At 39.0% G+C, this 21183-nt stretch overlaps 3 protein-coding genes across 3 annotated transcripts; 2 read left to right on the top strand and 1 right to left on the bottom strand.

The window, feature by feature from the left end:
• The first annotated feature begins 435 nt into the window (after window positions 1-435).
• On the top strand, window positions 436-12558 carry LOC135938567 (thyroid receptor-interacting protein 11-like). The gene is made up of 14 exons (XM_065482265.1): window positions 436-580; window positions 872-994; window positions 1097-1167; window positions 1732-1818; window positions 6717-6822; window positions 7214-7567; window positions 7620-8092; window positions 8464-8657; window positions 8714-8877; window positions 9102-9305; window positions 11207-11288; window positions 11996-12149; window positions 12202-12297; window positions 12359-12558. Exons 2-14 carry the CDS (start codon window positions 877-879, stop codon window positions 12452-12454), a joined length of 2199 nt encoding a protein of 732 aa, XP_065338337.1. The 5' UTR covers window positions 436-580; window positions 872-876; the 3' UTR covers window positions 12455-12558.
• Tctp (translationally controlled tumor protein) lies at window positions 12549-13839 on the bottom strand. Its single transcript, XM_065482266.1, has 4 exons — window positions 13682-13839; window positions 13451-13521; window positions 13195-13382; window positions 12549-12998 (listed from the first exon to the last, which is right to left on the bottom strand). Exons 1-4 carry the CDS (start codon window positions 13707-13709, stop codon window positions 12764-12766), a joined length of 522 nt encoding a protein of 173 aa, XP_065338338.1. The 5' UTR covers window positions 13710-13839; the 3' UTR covers window positions 12549-12763.
• A 304-nt stretch (window positions 13840-14143) lies between these two features.
• On the top strand, window positions 14144-20990 carry Cul3 (cullin 3). Its single transcript, XM_065482264.1, has 14 exons — window positions 14144-14341; window positions 14659-14764; window positions 14824-15021; window positions 15081-15266; window positions 15377-15580; window positions 15769-15948; window positions 16634-17053; window positions 17609-17779; window positions 17835-17942; window positions 17998-18125; window positions 18854-19127; window positions 19184-19353; window positions 20248-20514; window positions 20576-20990. Exons 2-14 carry the CDS (start codon window positions 14705-14707, stop codon window positions 20598-20600), a joined length of 2391 nt encoding a protein of 796 aa, XP_065338336.1. The 5' UTR covers window positions 14144-14341; window positions 14659-14704; the 3' UTR covers window positions 20601-20990.
• Window positions 20991-21183: the final 193 nt, after the last annotated feature.

Raw genomic sequence — 21183 nt, forward strand, 5'->3', positions numbered from 1 at the left:
AGCGTTTTTACCGGTATATTTAGAAGATGAATAAACGGTTTTAGCATCAAACGCTTAATAATCTCCAGTGGACTGTGAATTTTTATTTTTTAATCATTTTCCTTAAAAAAAGAGTAATTTTTCAATAGAAGCCTAAAATATCAATTTTTGTCACGAAAGAGATTTTATCCAACCTTAAAAAGTACCGGTTTTTATTGGTTATTTTGAGCGGTACAAAAATTATTTCCCGCTTTCGAGTGAGAGGATTATTTTGGTTTGAATTTAATTATTCAATAATGCTATACTCAAAAAGATCTTTCTATTTCTTAGAGTCACAAAACTTGTAACATGACGACACTGTAACGAAATTCTCAAAATTAAAAGAAATTCTAAATTTCATGGCTCGTCTCTTGTTCAGTGATGCATTCCGCGGGCGTTTCAAATGCAGCAATGTGATTGGTCGAGTCGACTACTCACAAGTCCTGGACAGGAAAAGTCACAACGTAAACATATGACCGAATAAACACTGTCGACTTTGTTCATTTTCGTCGATTTCGGTCGATTTTCCCAAATTTCCTGTGTAATGCCAGCTGCCGATTAGGTAAAGAATTCATCATATTAACCAGCATCTGTGAATCCTGCTTATGAAAATGTCTATCAATGGATTGCAATCAAATTTTGAGCAGGTTTTAATTTTGATTTTGGACTGAACTCACTTTTTGCCACGTAAATTGCATTATTTTTCTAATAATACTTATTTAAAGGAAAATCATTTTCATAGATTGGATGTAAAATGAATTTAAAAGGTAAAAATTAGTTCTGTTCTCGGTGAAATGCATGAAATATTTATGTAACGTGTATCTAATTTTAAATTCTGTCCTGCAATCTACAGAAAAAATGGACATTTCTTGGTTTGGGCAGAGTTTGTCCAACATTACCGGCCAGATCAGTTCACTGACACGAGAAGTGGTTGAGGAGGTTGTTGAAGGACACTCGCGGGCCACAAACGAGCCAGGTATAAAATACAAAATAAATGCCTTGACTTACATACATATTTTTAATAAAATTCAAAATATGTATTGAGTTGCGTTTGAACAATTTTTATTTTTATTTCCAGCTTTGCCAGCAGAGTTGGATGAATCAATATTAGAAGATTTAAATGCTCAACTTTTGGAGAAGGAAACAAAGGTGAGAAATCTAATTAGATTTTTTTTCATCCCCGGCATTATTTTTTTTAATTATTTTTGTTATCTGATGGAGCAGTTATTATTTTTTCATCTTTTCGACTTTGAGATCTGGGGAGTATAATTTATTGTTGATTTCGTGTTGGGGGGGGGGGGGGCTCAAAATTTTTGTTTGCTGTCCTGTGATGATTCGCCGGTGGGCTTTATGGCGTTTTATCTGAGCGTTGATACGCGGTTATCAGCAGCATCTGTCCATTTCTCAGGGCTGAGCGGCAATAAACGGCATATGGCCTGTCGCGTTTGTGTGTTTGCTCAGCTCTTGCCACGCCGGCCGATTTATTAGGCTTATCAATCATAAACACACCGGGCGAATTTCGCCTGCTTGCCTGCCTGCTCGAAAGAGAGAAATTATTAATGCCGAATGAGTCAGCCGCCCCTCACTTTGGACAGAAATTATTATGTAATAAATGCGCCACTCCCTCGAAAGAGAGATAAAGCCAGACGCTCTCGCTTTTTTATTCACTATGCGATTCTCAAGGAAGGCTGCGAATTCCTGCTTTTGTTTCAGATTCTTGAATTACAATCCCGCGTCCAAGAACTCGAGCTCGCTGCTCAGCCGAAGGACAAGGAGAAAACCCACCAGCGAACGCTTTCTGTGAGTGAATGCACTTTTGATAACTGAAAACACGCGCTGTTTCGCCTCATTTCCTCCGTCTTCGTCAGCTTTTAATTTCGTTAAGAGGAGAAAAGCAGAGGCAAAAAAAACGAGTTGAAAATTTTAGTCGATTGATATTTTCTTTTCTAACAACCTTTAATTTAGAATTTAAAGCCACCTTTTAAGCCAAATTCGTGGAATGCGATGAAAAATATGGTAAATGTTTATCTCAATCGCTAGATAAGAGCGCAATTTTAACCAGAAATTTTTAATCTGTAATAGAAGTGCAAAAAATATAAATTGTGCTTTTTAAACACCAAATAACAGGGCCAAATATTTTCATTAAACTTGTTTGCTGTACAATACGGTGCTATTTTGGTCAGGGAGTTTTGAAACAACTCGAAACAAAAATAGCTGACCACCACAAAATTGAGCCATTACGCATTTTTGCTATTTTTTAAACCAAAATTTATTTTAGTCCCAATCAGATTAGATTAATTATATCAAGTGGCGGCCAGATTCGCGGTTAAATTTGCTTCCGCTGGTCAGATTGAAATTTGGGAACCTTTGGAGCGCTCTTTTGCTTTCTATGCGAGTATATTTTTATGATGCGACCAGCTTAATTAATTAATTAAATTCAAATTACACCACAATTTTGTCAAAAATCCGAAAAATCTCCACTTTACAGCATTTTAAATTGCCCATTTCAAAGCGCGTCACGCGAATCTAGTCCCTGGTGATGATTTCTACAGTTTTTCGGCGATCTATCTAACCTCAACATCAATGGGAGAAATTTAAAATAAAGCTGTGTGCGTCTATTTTTTATTTGAAATGTAGAAATTATCTTTCCAACCCAAATTAAGGTTTATTTCAATTTTTACCTTTAAGATTTTTGTTATAATTTTGGTTATTAACATTTTAAAACACGATTTTCAGGTTTTTTACACAAAATTTTCATTTTTTTCGCTGCATTGCAATTTTTTTAATTTTTTAAATTATTATTTAAATTCATTATTCATTTGACTGACTAACTAAAATATAAACTTACACCGTTGGGTAATTCGTTTGAACCAATTATATATTTTGGCAAATTCATCTGTAATTTTTGCCTCTTGTAGCAAAAAAAACAATATTATTATTATTCATTTTATTGGACACCATCGGTGTACAACTAAAGTCAATTACAAATTTATTTATTATAACGGAATGCTTGTGATAAAGTTGAAGGTTTTTTGACACAGTCTAATAAATGGTACATACTAGAAAGCAAAGAATCACAATAAATACATTTACAATTAGCGGTGACTTCGAGATGAAAACATTTATGTGAACAGACGAGGTAATGATAGCCATGAAAAGAATATCTAGTTAACATAGCCCTGTCTTTACAATTTGTATTAGTCCAATCTAAATTACACATAGCAGGGGTTTCAAAAAATTTTGGGTCAATAGATTGTCGTTTAACATTCATGTTATTCAAAAACTTCTCATAGGCAGTTGTAGAGGGAAGAGAGTATTTAGATTTAAGGTCATTAACAAAATAATCAGTCAAAAAAAACAATACATTTTCAAAATAACTTATTTTTGGACGGTCAATATAAGTCTGTGTTTTTTCTTGGTCCCATCTAATACCATCCTACTCCAGTTAGCCCAAATTACGTGCGAAATTACCGATCTACAAACAATAAAAATTTCAAGTTATAAAAAATGCCTACTTGGACTTAAAAATAAGAAAAATAAAGCAGGAAAAACATTGAATAAATTTTGTATTAAGATAGATATTTTATTTTGTTGGGTCACTTCTTCTTTTGGTTTTTGTTTAGCTTTTAATACTGATCAATTGCTTTTGAGATGTCAGACTTTTAAACTCGACAGACAAATCTAGTAGACTGGAAACAAAACAAAACACCTAAAATAGGAATTAAACCAGGTGGAAAACGCACTCTATAGTAGCATTGTCCGTCACAGGGTATTTAAAAGTTATAATTTTCATTGATTTCCTTCAATAAAGTTTTTTTAAGAAATACTAAATCTAAGGCATTAAAAAATAGACCCAGGGTTTTTAAAAGATAAAATTCAGATATTATTTTACTCGAGAATTAACAGCACTGCGAGCTCTAAATTTTTTCACTAGATAATTTTAAATTCCTTTTGTTGAGATTGACCCAGCGATGTACGTGATTTCTTTGTGACAGATTAAACTCTTTTTGGAAACGATTTCTGAATTTGTTGTAACTAAATTTGAAATATAATTTTACCTTGGTAAAAAAATTGGACGTTCACTCTTTTCTATAGGAAAGAACGGAATTTTAAGGTTGATTTATAATTTCCTACTTTCATGTTAAACAATTATCCCTAGAATGATAAGCCCAAACTTTGCCCTGATTGGCTGTTAGAAATCCCCTCCCTATTTGGAGCAAGAACTAATTTTCAATATTTTTTTTTCTTTAATCAACTAAACTTGACAAACAAGAGCAGGCGTTCCCAACTCTTGACTTTTCATAAAACGCGTTTGTACCGGTTTCAAAACTATGCAACCAGCTTGTCACTTATGCCAAGAAGTTGCATACTCAAACAATTTTCGCTCCCAGTAGCTTTGCGATTTTGTCATAATTTACTGAGTCTGAGAGGAAAGAAAGATATGTTTATTCGGTTCGCCATTCGCCGAGGAGAAATCTAGGGGTAATAAGAGAAAGACGGAGCAGTGTGTTTGCCAGGCGAAAATCAAACACGGCGTGGCGCGGAGCAAGAGTTATCAATTTTCTGCGAATCGGGAGTAAAGCGCGCGCGGTTCAGGCGCATATATCAGCAGGAAAGACTTCCGCTTATCCCCAGAGAGTCCTTAGTCCGCACCTACCAGGCCAGAATTATCACACTTATCAGCACTTTTCACTCCCCTCCTTTGTTGATTCAGTTTTGAGACAACAAAAGCGTTCCCAACTCACTTAGGTGGGAGACGCAAGCCGGACTAGTCGCACACCGCGCGGCCCCGTCCCCGAAAATCCAGGTCTGAATTTTCAATTTTTCCTTTTCCACTTTTGAGGAAACCGCAAGGAACTCTGTATGTGGCTTCCTCCGACAACGAGTCACTTTTTTATTATTATTTCGAATTTAAAACATTTTACGGCCGGCCCGAATAGCGTTTATCACCGGTTCTCGGCCGGTTTACGCAAGGAATATGGTGTTTCATATTTGTTCTAAGATAAAAATTAAGCTTTCTCATCCCGTGCGTTATGTAAATAGACGCCCTTTTCTGGCCAAGATAAGAGAGTGGGTAGACGCATGTCGACGTCGCCTGCTCGCTCGCTCGCTTGCTCACTCGCTCTCTATTTGATCATCATGCGTTTCTGAACTGCCAACTAAATTTATCTCTCGCCGGCCGTCGCCGTCGCCGCCGCCGCCGCTGCCGGAGCAGTATTATCCCTCGGGTTGTGACGTGGCCGCGCGAATTCGCAATTTTTTTTCGTTCCTCTCGCGTGGCGTGCGGCACTCGCCTCTCGACACCCGAGACCTCAAGGGAGACACGCATGTCCAGGAAGTGACTCGCGGCTTGGGTAAATATTTGACGCCCCGTACAGTTCTCTTCTTCCAAAACTCTCGACACGCAGGTGCTAGAAACAAAATTAACCGTTCTGTGACACTTCTTCAGGAACAAAATGCAGAATTACCTTTTTCAGCCTTTCCGAAGCGTGCGGAAAGTGGCTCGGAGGATTGATCAACTCGCCATCTTGGATTTTTAGATGATTGTTGAGCTGGACGCCAATCTGGTCACAAAAAAATGCATATTTCTGGGCGTTGTCGGATTTTTGAAGCTCTCGAATGAAATTATTGTCCATGGAAATTGAGTTTAGAAAATGCTACAGTCAAGAAATTCACACAAATTTCCATTTACTTCGACGAAATATTTAAAAAATTGCGAGAAAAATGCTCATTTTGGTGAATTAAATCCAGAGAATAGTTTTAGCTTTGAGCTCAGAATTGAATTTTGATCCAACGGTTTGGAACGGGACTTTCTCTCCTCTTTTTGTCACTAATATAATACATTTTCATTGGAAACAATGTCTTTTTTTCTGTCTCCCGCACTCGACACACATTGCTGGCTGATGATTAACACTTGTCTTCGTTACCTTGAACCAGCAGCACTGCGACACTCACATATTAGTCATTTGTTGTCATTATTTTTTGCCACAGCTAAACAAGCAGCAGGCGTGAAAATTGAATGTTGAAATTATGTTCGATTGCAGCCAGCACATGGATAGAATCTCAATTATCCTTCGCGTTTGATGACTGCTGGTTTGTCTCATCTCTATATCGTGACAAATATATAGATCCAGACCTCTTTTTTTCTCTTTAATGCGGCCATTTTTTCTTTTAATTCTGACAAAGCGTCGGTTTCACGTTAATCTTATAGCGCTGTTTTCCCCAAGTGTTGACAAACGCACGTCTTTTATGGCATAACGCACAATTTTGAAACACGCTTTTCTTGACACAAACGAATTGCTTTTAACTTAAACACGCCAGTTTATTTTTCCTCCTCTGATAGTTCATTTCCGTGGCGCAAAGTGCTGTGAAATTCCCACTTATTCTGATAGCGTTTGAAAATTCAACACTGCCGGCCGTTAACGGATTTGGAAGGAGGGACTTATTCATAATTAAATTGTGCAATTTTCGATTACTATGAACAAAAAACTTACTCTCCTACTCTGTTGCAAATTGCGCACACGATATTTGTCATCGAAAGATACTTGACAGCGGTGGAAAGCCTGCCTGCTGATAAGATAGAATAATCCAATCAACTTTTTCCGCTTGATACGAGAAAACAGATATATATTTCGCTCTCAAAATATGGGAACGGCATAACAGGAAGCAACTCACCGCTTCTCTTTCGTTGCTTGCAGGGCAAATATGAAATCCCAAGCGTCGATTTCATCAACCCGGTCGTCCAACCGGCCGTCAGCTCCTCGCCCTTCCTTACCGAAGAGGTGACACACAATCCCTTCGCAGGTAATTGACATTTTAGGTCCATCTAGGCAAAAATATTATCTTAATTTGAGAACTGGAGATGAATTTCAGCAATATTTATTAATATTTAAATTTTAATGGGAGGTCAGTCTTGTTTTATTTTTATTTTCATAGCGCCTAGTAGAATCTTTATTATTTTAAAGTTTGAAAATGGGATAAAATTAATTTAAATTCACGAAAATCTTAATTTTAATTCAGAAGTCTCCAATGGCGTCCATATTTGCTTGGATCTTACTGTTGAGTGCCCACTGATGGCACCTTCTTTACTATTTCATCTCGGGTTTCAACCCAAATTCGACTCACTTGCCTTTCTAAAAAACAACAAATAAAAAAGGAGGAGAAGACTAACGCACTCGTAATTCTATTTTATCAGAAGTGTTAAAAAAGGAGGAGGCAGCAGCGGCTGTAGCTGTAGCTGTAGCGACAAAAATCTTGCACCGAGATCAGCAAACACAGACCAGGGATGTTTGCTCAGCAGACGCGAGCGGTCTGAGGAGGAGTACCAGCCTAGGCGGGGACCTGGACACGCCGAGGCAGCGGCCAGAAGCGGCTCCGTGCAACGACGAGATTCTCCACTTCCTCTCCTACCTCGAGGCCGAAATCAGCAAGCTCAGGGCGCAGTCGGACTGCAACCTGAGCAGCGAGGAGGTCGACACCAAGTTCCTGAAGACGCTTAAAAATAAAATCACGGAATGGAAGGAAAAATCGATGGCCATCGGGACCTCAGGTGACAAGGATTCCTAATTTTTTAAAAACTTACTTAATTATTTAATTATTAGAGTTACAAAAAGCACCGCTAAAAGAGGAAAAGCCCGAGCAGGAGCAGGAGAAATACGACGCCGAGCGGAGCACGTCTTCCCAATCGACGCAGTGCGCGTTGCTGCCGGAAAAGAAGCCAGTTTCGAGCCACCAGCTCTCGCAAACGGAGTCAACGGTGACCTTTTCCGAGCAGAGCAGCCAGTGCGAGCCAGCTGTCGAGGAGGAGAAGCAAAAACCAGCCGTGCAGAATGAGTCATCGCAGTGTGAGCCGCTGCCCACGGCCTCTGAGGCAACGCAGGTCGAGCAGCCAGCTCTGAACTCGGTCGGCTGCGACAATTTGGCGCAGGATGCACACTACCTGAGCTCCATCGGCCAGCAGGGCAAGAGCCCTGAGGAGGAGGAAGCTGAGAGGAACGCCCAGGCGGAACAAAGAGAAGCGTACGCCGCACAGGTGCTCTCGCTGCAGAGGGAAAATGCCGGCATGGCCGAAAAGGTAACAATTAATTTTTTTCTGGGGGTAAATAAAGCTGCTACGTGGACATTTAACCGCAGAAATGGATTAAGTATTTTATATAAGCCATTCAGGGCATAGGTTATTCATGGTCGCGCCATGTTGTCAGCCTTATTTTTTCGGGACAAACCAGGTGACCACCAAACTCGTTGATTTAATGGGCCTTTTTTTTCTTTTTTGACCCTGGCGTGACCTCGAGGGTTGTAAAGAATCGAATTAAATGCCATTTTAGAATTTCAAATTCCATTTCTGTGGCTGGATTGCCTCGTTTCAGCCTCAAATGACCCAAAAGAATAAATTTTTAAAATATTTTTAGTATACCTTCACATAATTTTTTTTAATTATTTCCTTAGATGAAAAGTCAGAGCATCAAGAACGAGTTGATGCAGGAGGAGTTGAAAAGACTGAGACAGCACATGATTGAGGTGGAAGAGGAGTACACACAGGAAGCGTTGATAAGGGCCAACGAACTGCAGGAGCTGCAGGCTAGGTATGCCAGTCTGGAGGACAAGCACTCGGAGGCCGTCACCTCCCTCAACCAAAGAAGGTATATTTATTTAAATATAATAAAAACACATCACTTAAAATAAATTTCTGGTAAAGGGACGTGTCAGAGAAGCAGCTTGAGCAGTTCAGGCAGACGCACCATGCGGCGTTGGCGCAGAGGGACGCGGCGCTATCTAAGCTCAAGGACATGGAGGTGGAAATTAAAAAGCAGACGATGTCCACGCAGAATTTCCAGGCTGTCATTGAGCAGTTGCAGCTTGGTAAGGACCAATAACTCGAGATTTTGACATAAAATAGAGCTTTTTTTAGAATTTTCCAAATATTTTTCTCTAAATCTCATGTTTGTTGCGTCAGGAATGCAAAAACTGCATCCTATTAGACTTTAAATATATTTTCAAAGCTCAAATTTAATAAAGCAGAATAGACACATCGCATTTCATATTTTTTTTTAATTTTTAATTTATTTAACTTATTTTGTGTATAGATCGGGAGAGTGCCCTGGACTGCCGGACACACCAGCTGCAGGAGGAGGTGAAAAAGTGCACAAACACCATTCAGGTATTAGAAAAAGAGAGTCAGACGCTGCAAGAGCAGTTGGCAGACGCAAAGTCGAGTCTGAAAGCCGCGGCCAGGCTCACAACGCAGATCGACGCCAAGCAGATCCAAGTTGAAAGTCTCCAAAACGAAGGTAACTGCGTTGTTTTACCTCTTTTTTGGTGTCCAGTTGTTAAATAATAATTTAGCATGTAACATTGACAGCACTTGAAATTATGTATTTTTGCGCATGTAGTTTTATCATAGAGCACTTATGTAATTTAATTATTTTTTGCTTCGATAGAAGTAAGGTTTTGGAGGAAATAAACTCGGTTGGCTTGTGGTATATGCTTTCGGAAGCCACATATATTTATACAAAGTCTTCCTAAACTTTATTTAATTGACCAAAGGTGATGGATGGTGTCGAAATTGTGGAAGGATTTTTAAAATTTGACAGTCCATTATCTTTCAAGGACATGACCGTTCCTTCAGAAACATTTTGTCGAGAATGTACAAACTGTAGTGTAACTAGTTTTAAACATTGTATTACATATATATTTAATTTCGCCTGCTGGTTTGAGATGGATGTTAATACGCGAGTGCATGCCGAGAAGAGAGAACATTCTGGTTGGGGTTTTAATATCAGCTGGTAAAGCTGGGAAATTTGGACTTGACCAGGTTGCATGCTGATATTAAGTTCCTGACCGGACGAACCTGCCCGCAAGTGTAGTTTTAATGAATTCGCACGGACTTGGTTGCACCCACACACCCACACGCCTATTTCAAACCGAGAGGCTGCTTCCTGTGTAATCTCATTTGGTATTTGTGAGCTCTTTTCTTGGCCGCTCATATTTCCATTTGGGATTCCACCGCACAGTCTCGCAACATCGCCGACGTCGGCATCCTCAAAATAGAACAAACAATCGGTGCTCTTCCGGGGCTGAGTATTACACCAGGTACTGGTGCCATCACGACAACCGGTATCTGTGTCATACTTTTCCCTTGAACAGTCTTTCTTGAGTTCCTTTTTTACGTAATCTTGAGATATTTTGTTCAGAATTATTATTTAATGCGGTTGAGGGTAAAAGGCTGTGAATTTTAGACGGTTAACTATTATTTTCTCACTGTCAGCTGCCAATTATCATGGGACAATTAACAAGCTATGCAAATTCACCACACATAAAATCATCTATAAAATAAGTCACAGTAAAATGGTTCGCTTCAGGAAATTGGTGTAAATTCTAAGCACTTCGTTTTCCAATGAAAATATTATTTTTTCTAGCGTGAAAGTTGGGTTTTCTGCTATTTTATTTTGCAGTTTGAAAGACAAATAAAAAATATTAGGTTTGATTTATTTATTCTATTTTAAAACACTTTCATTCGTTCTTTCAATGCAAATCTCTAGGATAACGACTTTTTGGAAATTGTAACAAAAACAAAGCAATTTTGATCGAAAAAATGTGGCTAAAACAAAATGTGTGAAAAAGCAGAGAATAAATCGGTTCAGAAACCATATTTAGCTCTTAAAAAAGGACTGTTTGTGGTCAAACTATTTTGCGGAAAAAACCGTCTAAAATTCATAGCCCTATATAAATGGGAGTTATGTTTCTGTGCAGACATGCACAAATACTGAAATTTTAAGATTATCTACAGCTTATCCATGTGGCATTAAAACCGTCTAGATAACAGAAAATTATACCTTGAGTGTGGTTCAATTGTTAAAAGAATGTTTTCTTGAATTACACTCTTTCAATCAAATTTTTTTAACTATATTTAAAAAAATGAATATCTTGATAAATTTTTCTCTTAAAAAAGACAGCAGAGCTTAGCTGTTTCCGATGTGACATTAATATTAAAAAAGATTTTTATCCATTCATTTTCAAAAATCTTTTTTGTCAATTTTTAAAATTTTATTTCAGGTTTTGTTAAAATTCTTGAGCCACTTTTCTATGTCTTAATTTAAACTTTTATTTTCTCAAAACACCGTCTTAATTCCCTATAGCTTTTGAAATTTATAAACTTTGGCTGTTTTTGCTAAAATTTTGAAATTTCTAGTTTCGCAGCTAAACCAGCAACTACAAGACGCCCAAGAGAAAATTAAGGAGAGCCTAAAGGTCAATGCTGGTCAGGTCGACAAGTGAGTCATTTTTCCATTTAAAACATTATTATTTCGACATTTTTAAAAGGCTAAAAATTCCCCTATAATATATGCTATTTATGCGAGGCACTGTTTTTTAAAGCACAAAAACTTAACCTTGTGTTCTTGCTGCGGTGAATTTACTGATCTAGACTTTGTCGCATTGTAATAAAGAGAGTTTTTGCCAACCTATAAAAATGGCGGAATCCACCATTGTGGTAACACTCAATTCTGACCACAGTCACGAGTTCAGGGTGACGTCAGCCTCACTTTATATGTTAAAAAAAGGTGAGTTTGGCCAATTTTATAGTTGGCAAAAAGCCCACAGGGCTTTTTACAATGCGACAAAGTCTAGATCAGCCGATTCGCCGCAGCATAACAGCTTGCTTCTTCCCTTTTAGTGTTCAATGCCTTTTTGTAATTTACTGGGCATTTTTTATTTCAATTTCTGAAAATGAACGCATTTCCAGCCATTAATTTTGTATTTTTCTTGCCGTTTCTTTAGTAATTTTTGTTGCACCGCATTGCGGATTTTGCTTTCAATAAATTTAAGGTTTTTATATAATTAAACCAGATACAAAATCTTGAAATTCGTATAACAGTGACGGCTTCCGGATACCCGGAATCGTATTATCTAATTTTCTTCTTTCTCAAGCCCCGTACCAAAATTATAAACTTTTTTAACTCAAAGTTGTCTTTTGTTCCAGGAACTTAATAAAAAACCTGTTAATCAGCTTCCTAATGACCCCAGCCAACATGAAAATGGAGGCGCTGAAAATTGTGGCCACATTCCTCGACTTTTCCGACGATGACCGTGTCAAGTTGGGCATGCAGAAAGGCCCAAAAAAAGCAGGACCACAAGTGAATATTTCCCAACCTTTACAGATCCAATTCCTAAGTTAAAATATTGCAGGAATCCCTGACAGAGGCCTTCGTAAAATTCCTCGAGAGCGAGTCGAAGGTCAAGCAAGGCGGTCCCATTCACCAAGTGCTCAAGGAACAGTTCAAGGTACGATTGAATTTATTCTAAAAAATAACCCCAGAAATTAATTCCCGATTTGTTGTTTCAGGACGTGAAAATGTCTACAGAAAACACCAACCCAACTATGGCCTCGAGCAGCTCCAGCAGCATGCTGAAGGACGTGCTCAAGCCTTCAGATCATTGAACCCATTCCACTGTCTTGTCATTGTTGTTATATTTTTACAGTTTTAATTCTCGTTAATAAACAACTCGAATTGCGATTAACAACACAGTGTATATAAATTTGAACTTAGTTTATTATTTAAATCACCTTAAGAAATTAAAAACCAAGCGAATTATTAGAACAAAATAATAACGAGCATTTTCTTCAAATGTCGCTTCGTTCTTTATTATGTATGTCGTCGGAGTGGCAATGCTTCCAGATAAGAAAACAAAGGAGTCTTCAGTTTGGTCTTTCAGGACCGATCTTAAATACAAGCTTGAGTCGAGTTTCTCAGAATTTCTCCTCATCAAGGCCATGTTTGAAAAACATGAGAATAGGAACCTGGGTTCCATCGTCCTGGTCGCGGTACTCCATCAGAGCCACCATTCCTTCGATTTCCTGCGACTCTCCCACAAAGAACTGCAGGTCCTTAAACCTGGTGAGCACGTCCTTCATGACCTTGTTCATGTTGTTCTTGAAAATGTCCACTTCCTCGGGCTTGGTCTCCTGCAGTTTTTCCACAAGTCTAAAAATAAATAACAAAAACAATGAGGCAAAAGTAATAATATTTTCAGCGTTTTCTGTTAATTATTTTTGAGCTCAGAATTTCATTTTAATCATTACGGTGCTGAGAACACTTTGTTGCACTGTCAGTAGTACCTAATGATGTAAGCATCATTGCGAAAGATTTCAACCCTTTGCGTGATTTCATTCAAACTCACTTTTTCATGTACTCCTTCAGGTAAAGGGTGTAGCTCTTCTTGTCTGGGAAGGCAAAGGTCTCGTTCAGTCTGTGGTTAAGGACGACATCAACTCCCGACTCGACGCCCTCTTCGGTACCTTCGTCGGCTTCCTCGGCCGAAGGGTTTGCACCATCCAATTGAAGGTCGCCATGCTTTCTCGTCACGAGCTGCAGGAATGATTAAAAAAATGTAAATAAACAAGTTCCCGGGTGGAAGGAATGGATTTTGGGCTTACTTTGCCGGTCACCTCGTACATGACCTCGTCGATGAGCTTCATCTTGTAGGTGTCAGAAAACATTTCATCCCCTGCAACAAGTACAACAAAAGCGGCTACGTCAGAACATGCTGCTATCATGCGAAGGCGGCCGACGCAGTTTTTGTTTTCGAGATTTTGCAACTCGTATACGAGGAAGATGCGAATTAAGCGCAGAATTCGAAAGGGTGGAATGTTGGAAAAGTATTTTACCGGTGAAAATATCCTTGTAGATCCTCATTTTTGCAGATTACTTAGGATTTTGGTTCGGACTTGGGAACCCGCCGGTGGCTTCTGTCAGCTACAGATGGCAAAAGGAATGCTTTGAGTAAACTCTGCGTGTGCGAGGAAACCTCTTAGAATTAGTATTTCATGCTGCATCAGCGCCACTGGCCTGCAACGTCAACAAGAAAAAATATTTTATTAAAACCAAATATTTTCCAACTTCTGCAATCAACAACCAGCAAAACAGCTCATATTTTTAATATTTTATAAAAACAAAACCTTCCAAATAAACCTAATCACGAAAACGCTCAAAATCAGGCTGTGTAAAATGAAAACACATTCAAAGCAATTAAAATTTGGTTGGCATGCCCACATTTCGCTGCTGTTGTATACGCCCCAAAGAGGTTTCCTCAAATCAAGTTGGCATCCCTGCTCATTATTAAAGTTCCTTCCACTCTCCCCGAATTGACAGGCCACAGCTGCGCAAGTGAGTCGTATCGGCGCACAAGAAATCAACCATTGCTGTTGCTGTCCAAGCGAGTGTTGTGTGTTATTCCCAGTGTCCTGCGGATTGGAGGTGGCCAGCGGACTCGCCGTCAAAGAATGTGGGGTCCCCACGACCCTTGACGTATGCCCGCATTCGAAAAGGTACGCGGGGTGCGACGGGTGTGGGGATTCTGGCCACCTGCGCCAAGGTGTCGGGGACCTATTTTGGCTCGGGAAAGTGAATTTCAAGGTTTTGGCTTCTTGGAAAGAGACAAGGCGGCCGTCCGTCTGCGACTGCTCGGTTGGCCGGCTGATTTTTGCAGCTGTTAAAGGGGATTATGTATGGCAATTGACGAAAAGTCTCAGACTAAAATTATGTAGATACATAAAATGGGTTTCCTTGATCTGATCGTGCTTGAGAGGATAATAATTTCTGTGATTGACATAACGAAATTTTTATTGGATCTGTTTTTTTCCAGGTTTCTCTCTTCGCGTGTTGATTAATTGTGTTCAAACTTTTCCAAGATGATGAAAGGAAACGGACCGCCGAAACGCGAAGGCAAAATGCGGATACGAGCATTCCCTGTAAGTCCCTAAAATTTTCCCCTTTTGCGATTAATTGCAATAAACAAAAAATCATTCAGGCTAACATGGACGAGAAGTACGTGGACACGATCTGGACGCTGCTGAAAAACGCCATCCAGGAAATTCAGAAGAAAAACAACTCTGGCTTGAGCTTCGAGGAGCTGTACAGAAACGCGTACACCATGGTCCTGCACAAGCGAGGAGAACGTCTCTACACTGGCCTCAAAGAAGTGGTCACCAGCCACCTGGAGAACAAAGTGATTATCAGAGTCATTGACCCAGGAGCCTTTTAAAATAATTATTTGAAACTGTCCAGGTTCGACAAGACGTGCTGCAAGCGCTAAATAACAACTTTCTGTCAACTCTGAATTCTTCGTGGAGCGACCACCAAACCTCGATGGTCATGATTAGAGACATTCTTATGTACATGGACCGCGTGTATGTGCAGCAAAACGACGTTGACAACGTCTACAACCTTGGCCTCTCGATATTTCGGGACCAGGTTTGTTTATTATCACAAGAAAAATCTTAACTTAAATTATCTGGAATTTTGAATTAAAAATTGGCTATTTAAATTCAATATATTGTGACTAATTGATTTAAATTGCCAAGGTGGTGCGATACAATGTGATTGGAGACTGTCTGCGCACCACCCTTCTCGAGTTGGTGGCTCGGGAGCGGCGTGGCGAGGTGGTCAACCGCATCGCCATCAGAAACGCGTGCAGCATGCTCATGATTTTGGGTATTGATTCACGCTCCGTCTACGAGGAGGACTTTGAGCGGCCGTTCCTCCAGCAATCAGCTGAGTTTTACAGGGTAATGCCCCAGATTTTAAAAATCAATTTAAATTAGTCAAAAAATTGATTGGTATCAATCCAAATTAATTTATTTTTTATTTTTTTGTTTAAGTGTTAGTAAAAGTTTGAATAATTTGTTTTTTCAATCAAAAATAAGTTTTATCTTTGGATATTGCTGTGACCTGATTTCGTTATGTTTTTGTGCAGCTGGAGAGCCAGAAATTCCTGGCGGAGAACAGTGCCTCTGTGTATATTAAGAAGGTAGAGGCGAGAATTCAGGAGGAGGTGGACCGCGCTCAGCACTACCTCGACCAATCCACCGAGCCGAGGATCGTGGACGTAGTCGAGACTGAGCTGATCAAAAAACATATGAAGACCATTGTAGAGGTACGCCCAGTTCCCTTCTTAATTTACGGTAAAACCGATAAATTATTTGAAAGTGTGCTGTAAAAAATAAGTCAAGTTAAATTCTCATTCGGAAAATAAAGGCAAATTATTTAAATATTTGCGAGGATGTGATTATCAAATCTTCATAGCATGTTTGCAGGTTTCAAACTGAAAACTCAGCAGATTTTCGATAATATTGGTTTATATATATTTTTTTGCTTTAAATCTTTTAAAATTTGCATTTCTTCTTCTTGATTTGGTCTAATTTTTAAAAATAATTCGTGCATTTAATTTTTCTCGTCAAGCCTGATTAAACGAAGTTCAAGTTTGAGTTCATCGGTCAAGGTCGTATTTGATTATTTTTATTTTTGGTAGCTTTCCAAAACATTTGAGAATAAACCCCTTTAAAGCAGTTCCAAGGCACGTGAGAATCAATGATATATTTTTCAGAAATTTTAATACTTGATTTAATGAGAAAATTGCCTTTGAAATATAAAAATGTGTTTTTATGTTCTACTATTTTTTCTATTCCGTGGTCAACAAATAAAAAAGCTCAACTCCTACAAATGTTCAAGATTTCCAGGATAAACTTTTTTATAAAATAAGCCCTCGTAGTACTTTTCTACTTTTTAATCTTTTGAAATTTTCATTTCTAATATTTTCGTGTATTTTTTGCTGTGAACAGATGGAGAACAGCGGTGTGGTGCACATGCTGATAAACCAGAAGACAGACGACCTGGCGTGCATGTACAAACTGTTCAGCCGGCTTCGTGACGGCCTGAAAACGATTTCCGAGTGCGTGAGCAAGTATTTGCGCGAGCAGGGCAAGGGTCTGGTGCAGGAGGAGGAGGACTCAAAGCAGAATGAGGCGGCGGCCGCGACCGGCTTGCCCTGTTCAGGCGGCACCAACGCTATTTCATTCGTGCAGAAGCTGCTCGACTTGAAGGACCGCTTCGACCATTTCCTCAAGAACTCGTTCGGCAACGACAGGATATTCAAGCAGGTCATCGCAGCTGACTTTGAGTACTTCCTCAACCTCAATCCCAAGTCGCCAGAGTACCTCTCGCTCTTCATCGACGACAAGCTCAAGAAAGGAGTCAGAGGGGTCAGTTTCATATTTCACTTATTATTACACAGTTGTTCGAAGCCGCGGCGCCACCGTATACTTTCGCTATAGATTTAATCATCAAGCACTTCCGCTGCGATTTCAGACTCAATCCTGCCACAGTGTATTATTCACTACTTAGTATGTTATCTTTTGACGTGCTGAAAACCAAAATCAGTCCTGCCATTGGCTGTAGAAACGCTGGAAAATATTTTTTTTTCTTTCAAAAAATAGTTTTTCACGATTCTATGTTGATTAGCTAAGCTAATATTAGTTTTCAGCTTGTGAAAATAAATCATATTAAATGAAGAATGCACAGTAGCAGGATTGAGTCTAAAATCACAGCGAAAGTGCCTTAAAATTAAATTCATTACGGAAATATACAGTGGTGCCATCTGTTGGTGGCTTCAAACACTAGGGGCTTATGCAACTGGTGTATTTTTGGTGTTTTATAATTTACAAGAATGACACTTTTTAAGTCACTGCTCATGGTTTTTCAATATTAATTTTATTTATGTTTATATAAAAGAATATATTTTAAATCATATTTTGCAGATGTCCGAACAAGAAATTGAGTCAGTTCTGGACAAAGCAATGGTGATGTTCCGGTTCCTGCAGGAGAAGGATGTATTTGAGCGCTACTACAAGCAGCATTTGGCCAAGCGTCTGCTGCTCAACAAATCAGTGAGCGACGACTGTGAGAAAAATATGATTTCCAAGCTAAAAGTAAGCCGCAGATCCTCAAATTTACGTGCTCATTTTAACTTTTGGCTGTGATTAGACCGAGTGCGGCTGCCAGTTCACGTCGAAGCTGGAAGGCATGTTCAAGGACATGACCATTTCCAACACCTACATGGAGGAAATGAAGGAGCACTTGATGAACAAAGGGGTCAGTAATATTTCTCCTGATGAATTTTGGTTAATTTAATTTGAATTAAACACAGCAAACGTGCGTGAGTGGCGTGGACCTGAATGTGCGGGTCCTCACCACTGGCTTCTGGCCTACGCAAACCGTCGTCCCAAAGTGCAACATCCCAACCGCGCCTAGAGAGGCGTTTGAAGAGTTCAGAAGGTAGGCTTCTTAAATTCATAGTTGATCGTGATTTTAATTCCTATTTATTTTTCTTGACTTTTGCATTCATTAAACCCTTAATATTTTTATTTTGAGTCAAAGTAACAGTTTGAAGGACATTTTTAGATCAGTTCAAGATTTTTTGAAAAGAAAATTGCTTAAATTGTCTACGTAATTGGGTTTTGGTAAATTTATTTTGGAAAAAAATTATTAAATCTTATTTTCTTGTGGTCAAACTTAGAAATCATAAGTTATTTGGATTACTCTTGTCAAATCCGATCGATTTAACAGCAAATACAAGGGCATCGGGCTAGGTCAAAGGTCATTCAAAGTCGCTTTCTTGAAATTTTGGGTATATTTCGTAACTTTATACTGATAAGAATTTTTTTAAAATCTGGATTGGTCCTCAAAAGTGTTCTCAACAGATATGTAAAGCAAACTTTAGAGTTTTTTTAAAATTAAATTAAAAACAAAATTCTATTATCACGCTTGATTTTGGATTATAACTGTTTAAATTTATATTTTGGCGTACTGTTAGACTCGTTTTGCCCTTTAAAATATAATTTAGAGTGTAGTCATCTCAATAAAATATATAAATTGACATAAATTAACTTTCCAAAATAAAATGCGTGTTTACACGTTTTTTTCATGTTGAAAATGAGACAATCCCCGCAGGATTTTCATGCAGATTGAATTAATTCCATTAATTAATTGCTATATTTTTTCAGATTCTATCTGGGCAAACACAGTGGGCGGCAGCTGACCCTGCAAGCGCAGCTGGGCTCTGCCGACTTGAACGCCTTCTTCTACGGCTCGATGCGGCCGTCGGGGAAGGCGGATGACGGTGCGTCAGGCGGCGGCATCGAGATGGCCTCCACCTCGACAGGCACGTTCTCTGGCGGTGGCGGCAGCAAACAGCCCCGCAAGCACATCATCCAGGTGTCCACCTACCAGATGTGCGTCCTCATGCTCTTCAACAACCAGGATCGGCTGACTTATGAGGTCGACAATTTTCAATTTAAATATTTCGGACTAGCATTAAAGTCTCAAATTAACAGGAGATTGCTAGTGAGACTGATATTCCTGAGAGAGACCTCATCAGAGCTCTTCAATCCCTGGCCATGGGCAAGTCCAGCCAGCGGGTTCTGCTGAAGCACCCAAAGACGAAAGAAATTGAGCCGAGCAACATTTTCTGCGTCAACGACAACTTCTACTCAAAACTACACAGGTATTTCACATTCAGGGTTCCGAAAAACCCGGGTTTATCACATTTTGCCCAACCCATCAAGGTTTTTAGGGTTTTTTCAGATTTACTATTCACTGCATATTTTAAGAAACGAAGAAACTCATTCCCCATACCCCAGGGTTCGCCAATTTTGCAATGCGCTTTAAATGCAGCATTGGTTTCTGACATCATTAAAATGTGTTTCTGCTGATAGTCTTCTTTTTCTTGCTCCCACGCTGAATCTGCTGTTTTCTTCAGCAGCAGGTGCTCGTCGCTCAATTAACCGCCTAGCGCACATCAATTTACAGACAATATTTTTCTGCTACTCACTAAACAATTCCAACACTGCGTTTCTCATTCAATACTTTTCTCGACACGGTGACATGACCCTAACACGCATAAAAATATTCACTGAATATATTTCTCACAGCAACTATTTTTTAATGGAATAAAATTGTAAAAGTCAGTGATGAAAAACCCAGGTGGTAAGAAAATGCAATCCTTATGTTAGTATTATAGCCTAAATCAATTTTCCAACCAATAATTAAGTTTCCTCGCGATTTAACAATGTTCAGGATTTTAAACCAGGCAATTGTTGCTCGCATAAATTGGCTTTTTTAATCAATTCGAATTTATGGCTAAAATAGGGTGTAATTATATTAATGAAACACTCCAAAGATATTGTTTTTTACGTTGAATTTACAATTTTAAAATCGAAAAGTCTTAGAATTTTAAATTTCATGCTGGATCTAGAGACTTGTTTTATGCTTGAATTATTTTATTTTGTTATTTTCCTAATTTTTGCCAATTTGAAGAAAACCGGCTTTGTCAAAATTATTTTAATTAAGCTGACATTTTTCGAACACTGCGATTTAATATAAATAAATTTGTGCTCAGGGTGAAGATCCAGACAGTGGCGTCGCGTGGCGAGACAGAGCCCGAGCGGAAGGAGACGCGGACAAAGGTGGACGAGGACCGCAAGCACGAGATCGAGGCAGCGATCGTGCGCGTGATGAAGGCGCGCAAGCGGATGCAGCACAACTCGCTGGTGGCCGAGGTGACACAGCAGCTGAAGGCGCGCTTCCTGCCGCACCCGATGGTGATAAAGAAGCGTATTGAGGGCCTCATCGAGCGCGAGTACCTTGCCCGCACACCCGAGGATAGGTAAATAATTGTTTTCTAATTAGTAGCTTTATTTTAAATTAACTGATTTGATTTTTCACAGGAAAATTTACACATACGTTGCTTAAGGAGGAAAGTCTACTTGCTTTTTGACCCGAGACGTCATGTGGTTGGTGTGCTCATCCAAACTGTCTAAAGTGTTTGCCCATGTGGATGGATGTACTGTACAGACTATCTGTTAATTGCAGCGTCTTTTAAAAAAATATAAGTTTGACCGATAAACACCGATTCGTGAAGATTCATGCGATCTATAAATATATATAAACTTAAATAAAAATTAAGGCTTCCCTAATTTGCCCACTCTATAATTGCGAATCGACCAAGGAGAATCAATCCGGAAATTATGCAAAGTTAATTATGGAAGAGGAGACGAGATTGGTGTTTGGATTCAAGCGTATTTCCAGGAGTAATTGGTGAACAAAGAGTTAATATGAAAATAAAGAGACTTTTCTAGATAACACCTATTATTTTAATTTGAACATGTGCAAATCCTAAGTGGTTATTTTAAATAAACTATTGTTGTAATTAAATCAGAGATCAATAAAATGTAACATTAATTATTGAAAGTGTAAGAATTACCCATTTTGGAGAGTCATTTACCTCAAAATTAATAGTCATACCAAAATCCCGCATGATTCAATCTGAACTATT

This window comes from Cloeon dipterum, chromosome 3, assembly GCF_949628265.1.
Source record: "Cloeon dipterum chromosome 3, ieCloDipt1.1, whole genome shotgun sequence".
NCBI lineage: Eukaryota > Metazoa > Arthropoda > Insecta > Ephemeroptera > Baetidae > Cloeon > Cloeon dipterum.